Genomic DNA, 12,056 nt, shown 5'->3' with positions numbered 1-12,056 from the left:
TTTTGAATGATTTATGCCTCGTTGTGGAGTTTCCATTCACCTTTCATTTAGGCACAAGATGTGAGATGCTTTTAGGTCATAATTAATCTTGGTGTCTATGTAATGTAATGTGAATCAAAGCATTAATGAGAGGAGCTTCCCAAGCACACCATTACTTTCCACATCTACATTGAGAGGTTGAATATGTGTCTATAATTAATACGGAGTGCTCCATAGAAGAGGGGTGGTGGAAAGACATGGGGAAAGGATGGAATGGGTAATTAGATGGGAAAAATGCAAACATCAATAGGGAAGAAGGAACAGGCTCATAGATTTATTGAAAGTAGCAGTAGCACTTAATTGTTGGGGTAATCATCACAGGGGATCATCTTGTGATTATCTAAGGTTGAAGGAGGATATCCATGCAGTCTTACATGGCAACAACCTACATGGTCTTGACATGGCAGTCCAATGGAAATGAGGTTTAGTGAAGTTTGTCATTTATGAGAACAAGGCGATGAGGCTCATTTATTTTACTATTGATTTGTGCAGTGGTGAGTCATCATGGAGAATGTCTCTAATCTAGGTCGTTATAGTGTCACTAAGATTCCTGTACTAGTTTTCTAACTCTTTATAGTCTCTTGAAACTTAGTTTAAAGTTTGGTACTGTGTCTTTGTCCCAATCAACAAGCCCAATAGGGATGTACCTTTCCTTTCTTATACAACATAGCTTTTATTGAGGATACTTGCAACAATATTTTCAATCCTATTGTGTGTGGAGAGAGAGCGAGAGAGAGAGTTTTGATATCTTTTATAACAACCAAAAGTGGTATCACAATAGTTGTAGAGGTCTTGAGGGTCTGTAGCAATATTTTCAATCCTATTATGTGTGGAGAGAGAGAGAGAGAGAGAGAGAGAGAGAGAGAGAGAGAGAGAGAGAGAGAGAAAGTTTTGATATCTGTTATAACAACCAAAAGTGGTATCACAGTAGTTGTAGAGGTCTTGAGAGTCTTTGATCATTGAAGTCTTGATAGACTATCGTGTTCAGTGAGTTGCTCTATTGAGAAGGATGGATAAGTCTTCTATTAGGAAGCTCAATGGAAAAAATATTTCCTCATGGTAGTTGTCCATTTTGGTTGTTTTTCATGGAGAACGTTTTGTGGGGAGTTATCTTTGGTTGAGAGAAGAAGCCTAACAAGAAACAAGGGTCTAAGAAGAATTGAACATGGGAGTTAAAGAATGAGAAAGCATTGGAAATGCTTGGAAGAGAACTAGGTGCTGATAATTTTCACCATGTGGAAGTATCTAAGAATCCAAGATGCTGGCATAGAACTAGAGCATGATCAAAAATTTATTCAGGGCAACAACCTAGGTTCACATATCAATCACATGCAATTAATACCCCATCAATTATGAAGTTGCTCCATGCTTTGGGGTTCAAAGTTGATGATGATGATGCTAACTCTATTCTATTTTGTAGTGTACCTTCAAGATATGTCCAATTGGTGACTAAAATAAGAGTGAGTCCAAACAATTTGATTTCCAAGATGTTGTTCCAATGTTGTTCAGCAAAGAGAGTAGCACAAAATCATGAATACCAAGAGGAGATCTTGCATATTTCATAAAGAATGAAAAGAAGCAAGAAAGAAAGAAGGTGAAGAGAAACTCTAGTAGTGGTAGCAAAGAAAAACTTGTGCACAGACACTATGGGCAAGAAGGCCATGTGGCAAGTTTTTTATAGAAGGGCTTTTGATAATGTGAAGGAGACAAAGCATGCTATGTGAAAGAACCCTGACTCCAACTAAAGAATTTGTAGGTTTGGCAATATCATATAAAGGCCCAAGTGTTGAAGACAACTGGGTGTTTTGAAATCATTGATAAAATTATTTCTTTTTTTTCTAGTCATGTGTGGTTGACCAAAATTTTCATGGCCTTGCCCTATGAGGGTGGTCAAGATTTTGTCTTTGTCTAGTCCTATGTGGATCGTTCACTTTTGTTATAGTATTCAGCCCTATGTAGGTATCAAATATTATGAGAGAGAGAAAGGGAAGCCAACTAGAAGGGAGTCACCTCCACTATTCCATTACACAGAGAATGAACTAAACAACTAGCACAAGATAGAATCTAACTACACCAAATTACCATGGTCCATTATTCACTACACCGAATACAACACAACCTCACAAGTTGAGCTTGATTCTCAACACTCCCCCTCAAGCTCAACTAATACATGTCACTCCAAGTAGCTCTCTAAAATGAGAAAAATTTTCTTTACCCAATGACTTGGTAAAGATATATGCTACTTGGTCTTCTGTCATCATCACAAAATTGTACAGCCTCCTATAACATAAAGATGACAATTGAGTGTCAGGCATAGCCAAGAGGCTGTACAAGGCTGATGTATGTGTAGGAACCAACGCCAGAAATAGTCAGCAAACATGACTGTACATGGGTGGCATGTGCGTGCATGGTGTTGACAAAGCCAATGCCAGAAATAGTCAACAAACATGATTGTATGGCATGTGTGCATGCATGGTGTTGACATGATGAAATCAAGTCAATCTTCTTTGTCAACACCATGCACGCACACATGCCACCCATGTACAGTCATGTTTGCTGACTATTTCTGGCATTGGTTCGTACACATACATCAGCCTTATACAGCCTCTTGGCTATGCCTGACACTCAATTGTCGTCATTATGTTATAGGCTAAGTTGCATTAATTTGGGCGTTTTTTTAAATTAAAAAAAACACCCAAATATGCGTTTTTTGCGATTTAAAACGTTTCAAACGTTTTTTGCTATTTTATTCGTACGAATAAATAGCTATTCATACGAATAACTCAGTTTATTCGTACAAATAAACATAGTATAGACTTGCAACCACTGCCATTTTTGGTATTCGTACAAATACATCCACCTGTCTTTCTTGCCACCTCAGCCACTTGCTTGCCAGCCGTGCCACCTCCTCTTGCCTACCTGCTACCTCTTGCTTGCTTCCATACCTACCAACTCTCTTCATAGGTACCTTATTGCACCCTTGCTTGTGTTGCAGTCTTTCATTAGTAATTAATGTTTCTTTTCTTTTGTTTTGTTTAAGACTGGCACTCATCTCTCTTAGGAGAGTTGTGTGTTGCAGTCTTTTTAATTTATTTAATATTTATTATGTATTGTATTTAATTGTGTAGACAGGTTGGCACTCATCTCTCTTGGGAGAGTTGTGTGTTGCAGTCTATTTTTGTAGTGTGTTGCAATTTCAATTATAATATAAATAATTATTTTTCACCTGAGGCTAGCACTCATCTCTCTTAAGAGAGTTGTGTGTTGCAGTTTCAGTTTGTATAAAAATGTTTGTTTGTAGGAACTCTTGGGCTGGCACTCCTCTCTCTTAAGAGAGTTGTGTGTTGCAGTCCAAACTTAGTGATGTTTTCATAGATGCTTATTCTGGCACTCATCTCTCCCTTGAGAGTTGTGTGTTATAGTCTAAGTTTAGAGATGTTTTCAAGCACTTAGTATGGCACTCAACTTTCCCTTGATAGTTGTGTGTTGCAGTCTAAGTTAGATATCATACGACGTGCTCTTAGACACTTAGTCTAGCACTCAACTATCCCTTGATAGTTATGTGTTACAGTCTAAGTTAGATATCATGCGGTGTGCACTTAAACACTTAGTCTGACGCTCAATTTTCCCTTGATAGTTGTGTGTTGCAGTCTAAGTTAGATATCATGCGATGTGCTCTTAGACACTTAATCTGGCACTCAATTGTCCCTTGATAGTTGTGTGTTGTAGTTGAAGCCTAGTGTTAGATGGTGAAGTCCATGATTAGGTTATAACTAGGTCATTTTTTGTACAGGTTACAAGCTTATTTTTTGTGTTTTGATTTTCTATAGTCTGTTACATGATGTGAGCTTGAGTTGAGAGGCTATATCTAGGTAATTTCTTAGACTGCTTGCATTGTTAATTGTTATGGCTTAATGAGTTTCTTATTGTAGAGCTGGCACTGAATTCTTTTTGAATTCTGTGTTGCAGCTTACTGCATATGAGATGGCTCACGTAGGTGAGAAGAGGAAGTGTCAGCAACCTGATCTCACTAAGATTCAGAGGAAGGCACTGAAAAATAAGAATGTACACTTCTTAATGAATGTCGATCAGGACATCATTGAGACAGCTTTCCAAAATGGTGAAAGCAGTGTACAGAATTTGGTGAGGACAATGGCAGAGCATGGAGGGAGGACCTTGCGTGACTGATTTCCAAATGTTTTCATAGTAGAGTCTATAGACCAGTATTTGCACCACTTAGCGATGGAGGGTTGACACTACCTCGGTCAAATAGATTGAGACATAAACTCATGTGACCAGAAGTGGGAGGTTCCTATTGTAGATGCCAGGGTCATGTACATCAAGAATGTGTGGCAAGGTTACGAAGGCAAAGGAGCTTCCTTGACCTCCCACCCACGCCCCCAAGCACAATCGCAACCACAAGCACCAATGCACCCATGCCCCCAATCACATGCCGCATTGCATCCACTACAACCACAAGCACCAATACACCCACTTCCCCAGTCACATGCTGCATTCCACCCAACGTAGCTACAAGCACCATGACAGCCACGCCATGCGTATGCACTAGTGCATCGACCACAACATGTCTTTCCTCATATCCATTTTTTCCAAGATCTTCCATACCCAAAAGAAGTTCCTCATCCCAGTCCACATCTCCCACCACATGCACAACCACATTTCGCCACATCTTTTTCTTCTCCATTTGTGCCTCCATTTGTGCCTCCTATCATACATGCAAACTAGTTTCCATCTCCCGCATACTTGCTTGCACCACAAATGCACAATCTATGTGCACAAGCAGATACAAGTCCATTTCCTTCTTTCTCCCATGTGGCCCATACTGCTTCAGCAACGAGACATCTGATTCATGCTTGGTGCAGTTGTGGGCATAGGCACGAAAGGAACAGTCAACATGTGCAATATTCTTGTCACTCCCTTTGATCCACACAAGATTTATGCATGTAAGGTGTTGAGGGTTTCTGTGCCAGCAACTGATGCATTGAAGGCCAGAGCATTGGAAGAAGCCACATGCTTGGGCGATGTTGTACACTCGAGCATCATTCAAGCAATAGGTCTACTCCACGACGATAACCCAATGATACTATTTCCGTTCTAGAATGGAAATCATTTGGAAAGATGGCTAACCTGCCTCGGACATAACGGAAAGCGACCATCTCCGATGTTTCATAGAGATGATGCGGAAATGCCTGCTAGAGCTCCATGAGTCTGTCAGCATGTATTTGATATTTTAAGTGCACTAGTTCACACTATTCATTACATGCACCAACACAATGTCCTATATAATGATTTGCATGCACAAAACATTATGCTACACTTCTCAGAGTCATTCGAGGAAGTGTATCTAGGCATTTGTGATTGGGGAATGATGACCCCATGCAACACTAGGAAGCACTATCCTACATTACTCAGTGACAGCCCCAACACTGTGCGGAGTTCCATTGCTAGATTTCATCATGTTGCTCCAGAGTGCCTCTGCACCAATGTTGCACAAGATGTGTACGCCATGTCTCATCACATCCTGAAGATCTTGGACATTTGTGCACCGTTGCAAGTACCAAACTCGCAGAAGCTCTAATCAGGCATCTACGACGATTTGCGGTTCAGGGAAAGTCAGCCAAACCAAATAGACGTCCAAATACTACAGATTTTTGTGGGGTTTTTGACATTGCTCCAAGATGTGGTATACAGCTCAATCTAAACCAAGGACTTAGACCAGCAAATGACTGAGTCTTTCTTAGATGGGATGTAGTATGAGTGACTGATCATGAATACTTGTAACATTATTATTTTTTAATATCATCCAAGTCTGAATCCACTCCTTTGTTCAAGTTTGTATATTTACAATGACATGATAAATGATGTGATAAGTAATGTTTAAATATTGTTTGTATAAGTAAATGATGCAATAAAAATGATGATCTAATTGTCAAATATGATAATTGATGCAATAATTAAGGTTTAAATATTATTTTTATAAGTGAATGATGCGATAAAAATGATGGTCCAATTTTAAAATATGATAAATGATGCGACAATAAATATTTAAATATTGTTTGTATAGGTTTAATATTGTTTAATTGTTTAATATTATTTGATTGTTCAATATTATTTGTGATTACAAATTAATTTTATCTTGTTGTCATTTTTTAAGCTAAGTATGACCATGGAGGGAAAGAACTTAGAGAACATTCTCCCACAAGATCCTCCCCAACCAGAACAACCTCCATGTATCAATTCAAGAATACTTCATGCACGAGAGGTACTTCTGCTAAAGTTGGTTCGCTTTTGTTTGCTGAAGTAGCATGCTTTGCAAACTTTTCCAAGAAACTATAGCTTTGGAATCCCAATTGCCATATTCTGATTTTTGAGATTTAACAAGTACTTGAAATTGACATGACCATATCTCTTGTGCCATTTTTGCAGATAGTGGCATCTATTGCGGTTAAGCTGACATGGCATGCTTTTTTGGTACTGTAGCTAGCATTATGTACAATCGTCCTTCCTTTACACCTTTTGCTACTAGCTGATATCTTTTGGATTTGTCTCTGTTAGTGCATTCATCTCCGTCGAAGATGACTCAATAATTGTGTTCCGTCATTCGACCTACTAACAAGAGGTTCTTGCTGAGCTTTGGAATGTAAAATACATCTTTCACCAATCCTTTCGTACCAATGAATTGTTCATAGGGATAACACTTGTCCCTTGAACTGGATTCGGTGTATTATCTGCTGTGTAGATGACATTCTTTTGACCTTCTAATGGATTCATTTTTGTGAACCATTCCTGATGATTTGTCATGTGAGATGATGCACTGTTGTCAATATACCAAGGATCTTGTTCCGCTTGGTCGACTTGATAGTTGAAATCCTCTTTGGGATTGTAATCAGTGTCTGGGTACACTGTCTGGGTACACTGTATTTTTTTGCTGCATTTTCTCGCTTGCAAGAAACATATTCCCATGTTCATTTGCAAAATGACTGTGACTAGAATGTCCACCACGATGATTTCCTTTACTGCGAAAATTCCCTCGATTGCTGCTAGATTGACCTCCTTGGTCGTATTGCTTCTTGTGGCAATCTCTTTCATAGTGTCCAAACTTGTGACAATAGTTGCACTGGATGTTTGACACGTTGGTGGATGCATTCCCTCACCCTTGGAATCTTCCTCAATTGGAATGATCTCCTCTTTGTTGATTTTGATGTTGCTGAGGATGATACTGATGATGACCTTGTTGTTGCTGATGATGACCACTTCTCTGGAATGATCTACCTCTGCCTCTGCCTCTACTTCCATCTGAAGCTGTGAATGCCTGATCATTAGAATGACCTTTTCGTGCTTGAATGGCCTGAGTCCTGAGTTTTTCACCAAGTAGGATTGACTGGAGCTCTTCCAGTGTTGGAATTTGCCGTTGGATGGCAATACTCTAGACTAGATTCTTGTATCCCTCTCCTAGTCCATTCAAGATGACTTGATCCATTTCTGTGTTGGCACTAGAAACTTGACCACTTTAAAGTGCAGAACATATACCACATTACACATACACCCTGTGAATGCATGCAAGCATCACAAATGTTTGCTCTCTTTGGCAAGTGGTCTCAGCACGAGCTAACAAGAGCTACTAAACACTTTTAGATGAGACCATTAGGCTTTAATTGCTCATGTGTCAATATCCCTTTTACAACTGCTCTCGCACGATCATTCTCTCCCTTACCATCCCTCGATCCAAAGGAGGACCAACTCATCTCCATCCCTATCATTCTGGTATATCTTACAACAAAATAGAAAGGCCTAGCATCCTTAAACTATGGACCAAACCTACTACCTTTTTGGAGCAACACCATATTTTTATAGCCAATCAGTGACCACTATTAAACTACATAGTGGTAAGTTACATCCTCTGTGTGTGTGTGTGGGGGGGGGGGGTTCATGAGTCTTGACAAATATTTGTTTCTAAATCATCAAGTTTTATAGTATTTACACATTGTTGCCTGCTCATAATCCCACCAATTGTCTCGGTAGGTAACAAGGGGCACACGTGCCTAGTGCACTGCCCCTTGAAAAAGGTATCCAACCAAGTGGCTGCCTATAAGTGCCTGACACTGCCTGTTGTTTCGATTTCAAAGGGCTCCCAAAAAAGTATGTTCCTCTATGCTAGTAGGGCCCAACCCATTAGGGGTAGTGCTAACGGGCCTCTATGCTAGCACTAACAAATGTGGAATTGTTGTCACATTTGCTTTGTAGAGTGCGGTCACATAAACCTCCCCTCAAGGGTAGTGTGGTTGGTGCCCATCATTTGGCTTGGCAATTGTGCCCGGAAAAAGAAAGACCTGGCTTGGCAATTGGGAATTCAGTTGTAAGAGATTTTCAAAAGCCATAACTTGGAATTTCATTGGCTCTTTGAAAGAAAGACCTGGGCTTCCTTGTAGAAAGCCCCCTCTCCATGTGCAGCCGCTTCATTTGATCAATTAGTCCCCCGTGCTTCGAAGTTAGCTTTTGCAGTTCGGCCTTGCCGATGTGTAGAGCTGTATGTCTTGACGATGTGTGGCCCGAAATGATGGGCCATTATTGATGAAATGGTCCTTGGACTAAAATTGTTTAGGCAAGTCTATGCTCCTAAACGCTGAGAAAGCTGCTCAGGGCACGCTTAGGAATAGCTACGAGAGAAACTCATGGGTGCCATCACGAGATCATCCAATAACTACATGGAATGAAACGAAACCGTGTAATGCAAATATAATTCGTGATCAATTTCGGGCACTTGTCCATAGAGCTAAGGAACGTTCACAGGTTGTGTCCAGTGACTCAGGTTTTGCCACTCCCATTTTTCCGTCTCATGTCAGAGAATATTTTTGCAGTATTGAGAAATGGTTTGCAATTGTGGCCCTTTTCTCTGGCCTGTTCCCACATGATGCACCATGCTTTCAAAAATTTTGGTAGGTCATGCTTTTCTTCGGCGATTTTGGCAAAGTTTTTAAGGGGGAGGGATTGGCCAAGGCCCTGCAAGCTGCGGAGGTTATGAATCATGAAGGGGTCCCCATATCAAAGGATCTCTTCCGCTCAATTCTTCAGGGATGCATGAAAAAGAAAGACCTGACGGTTGGCAGGCAGGTGCATTCTCTTATTGTGAACAAAGGGCTCAATTCGATTGACTTTTTAGGGGAAGACCTTATACGCTTATTTGCCTTGTGTGGCAGCTTACATGAAGCCAATCAAGTGTTCTGTAATATCTCAAAGCCAAGTGTATATACATGGAATGCTATCATTTCAGCAAATGCTAAGTTAGGAAAAGGAACGAAAGCTCTTCAACTATTTCACAAGATGTGTCAAGATGGAATAAAGCCTGACAAAGTCACTTTTTTATATGTACTGAAAGCATGTAGCAGCATTAGAGCCACAGGCGAAGGCAAGTTGATACATGAACAGATAATCAGAAATGGACTTCTATCTGATGTGGCTGTTGGAAGTACCATTATTGACATGTATGCCAAATGTGGGAAACTAGAGGATGCACAGGTGGTGTTTGACAACCTGCCTAATCGAGATGTGGTTTCATGGGGTGTAATGATTGCAGGATATGCTGTGCATGGGCATGGCCTTGTTGCACTAGAGCTTTTTGAGAAAATGCAACACGAAGGCAGAAAACCATCCATAGTTATATTTTCATGTGTACTGAAAGCTTGTGGCAGCATAGGAGTCATAGGTCAGGGAAGGCTTATACATCACCAGATTATAGGCAGTATAGTTCACTCAGATACAGTACTTGGGAACACACTCGTTGAAATGTATGTGAAATGTGGTAGTGTAGAGGAGGCACGCAAAGTGTTTGACAACTTGCCAGTTCGAGATGTGGTGACGTGGGGTGTTCTAATCTCAGGATATGTCAACTATGGGCAAAGCTCTTCTGCTCTTGAACTTTTTGAAAAAATGCAAGAGGATGGGGTAATGCCAGACAAAGTCATGTTTCTGTGCCTTTTAAAAGCATGCAGTACTATAGGAGCTGTAGTGCATGGCAGGGTGATACATGAGCAAGTACTTAGAATTGGACTCAGTTCAGATGTGGTTATTGGGAGTGCACTCATTGACATGTATGCCAAGTGTGGAAACCTTGAGGAAGCTAATAAAGTGTTTGGTGTATTGCCAACTCAAGATTTGGTGGCATGGGGTGCCATGATTTCAGGATTCGCTCAGTATGGAGACTGCAATCTGGCTGTGCAATGGTTTGACGACATGCAGAGACGGGGCTTGCAGCCAGATGGTGTAACATTTACCAGTGTACTCAATGCTTGCAGTCATGCTGGGCTGCTGGAGAAAGGCCTTTGCTACTTCAAATCTATGATAGAAGACTATGGTATAATCCCAAATATTGAGCACTATAGCTGCCTGATTGACCTTCTTGGCAGGTCTGGGCAATTGAACGAGGCTGAAGATGTACTGAAAACTATGCCAAGCTCATTGAACTTAATTTTGTGGACGTCTTTGCTCAGTAGCTGCAGAACATATGGTAACAAGGTACTAGGAAGGCAATGCTTTGATCAGCTTGCTCAGTTGGATCCAAGTGATGCTTCTGGGTACACTCTTATGTCCCATATTTATGCCAATAATCACATGTGGAAGGATGTTGATACTATACGAGAGCACAAAAAAGATGCAGGTGCAGAGAAGAAACCTGGAAGGGCTTGGATTGAGGTGAACAAAAATGCACAGGAGTTCATTGTGGCAGGAAAAAGCAATACACAAAGTGATGATATCTATGCCAAGTTAAAGAGATTAACGAGGATGATGAACAAACAATATTTTCCACAATTGGACTTGGTATTTGAACCTACAGTGGGAGGGAAGGAAGATACTTTAGTGATCTTATGAAAAGGGCGCCTTTGCTTTAGAACTCGTCCATAATGCAAGGGAAAGTTGCATGTCAGTTCTTATTCTTTCTTGGAGTGGATGTTGTTTGGAGAAAATCCTGTTGAGAAGCGGATGAATTATTTTGAAATACAGAAAAAGTCAACAAATACGAGATCTGCTGGCATGTCCCTGGGTGAGCTAAAATTGTTCTATGGAGGAAGTGCATTACATATTAGTTGTCATCAACAACTACAAGACCTGCCTGCATGTCCCTGAGTGACCGTAGAATTGTTCCGTGGAGGAGTAAGCATGAGGCAATCTAATGTGGGACAGAACCTCACTCCCACCATATACATCTTACAAGGGTGATTTATGTCAGTAATTTCTCAGTGAGGTCATGTATTGCAGGCAAGCTCATTAAGAGATAGATCATTTCCACATCAGCTGTTGCAGGACAACGCTCTTTCGGCAATTCTTCTGCATTTCTAGCAGTAAGTGGGTACATATTCACAACCTATTCCAATGATGTGTGAATCCCTAAAGACTTGACGTCACATGTACAGATAGACATCCCTTCACAAGCATGCATCTCGGCAAGTTCATTGGAGATGCCATGGACCAGAGGCATGAGTTAAGGAGTACAGACTAGCATTTTCATTTACTTCATTTACTCCAGTATCTGTATGCATCAGGGGTGTTAATCATGTATCAAGAGGGTTTGTTAGCATGCATCACGGAATGTTGTGCTCTCTGCTACCACAGGATTATAGCATTTTCCCATGTTCATCGATCCCAACATTGTGGGATTATATTAAGCGGCTCATTTTTTGTGTGGGTAACATCAAATTTTAAATGGTCAATTGTGTGTCACCAATTAAATGCTCTAGTTTTGAGAATGCACGGCAGATGTGTTTAGAGGTTTTATTGGATGCCCACCTGTAATGCCCCCTTTTGAAGGGTGCACATCTGTAGGATTATTCTAGTCTTACAAAGGTATATAGCAGTTTTGCCCAATTTATGGTCAACTGGTTGGTCCTAGGTGGCCCTAGAGGAGCCTCTTCATGGCATCATCTCTCCCTTTTGGGGCATGTGAGGAGTCATTGTCCCCTGCTGAATACGACTCACCTCCATCTTTGATTATACATGCACTT

General features: G+C 40.7%; 1 protein-coding gene across 1 annotated transcript; it reads left to right on the top strand.

Moving 5' to 3' along the window:
* Positions 1 to 8,838: 8,838 nt before the first annotated feature.
* Positions 8,839 to 11,309, top strand: LOC147885639 (pentatricopeptide repeat-containing protein At2g13600-like). Its single transcript, XM_087396654.1, has one exon. It carries the CDS (start codon positions 9,004 to 9,006, stop codon positions 10,924 to 10,926), a length of 1,923 nt encoding a protein of 640 aa, XP_087252780.1. The 5' UTR covers positions 8,839 to 9,003; the 3' UTR covers positions 10,927 to 11,309.
* Positions 11,310 to 12,056: the final 747 nt, after the last annotated feature.

The sequence above is a fragment of the Dipteris shenzhenensis genome, chromosome 25 (assembly GCF_047967505.1).
Source record: "Dipteris shenzhenensis isolate YYH24624 ecotype China chromosome 25, Dip_SZ_1.0, whole genome shotgun sequence".
Lineage (NCBI taxonomy): Eukaryota > Viridiplantae > Streptophyta > Polypodiopsida > Gleicheniales > Dipteridaceae > Dipteris > Dipteris shenzhenensis.
This window is presented reverse-complemented; position numbering and strand designations above follow the sequence as displayed.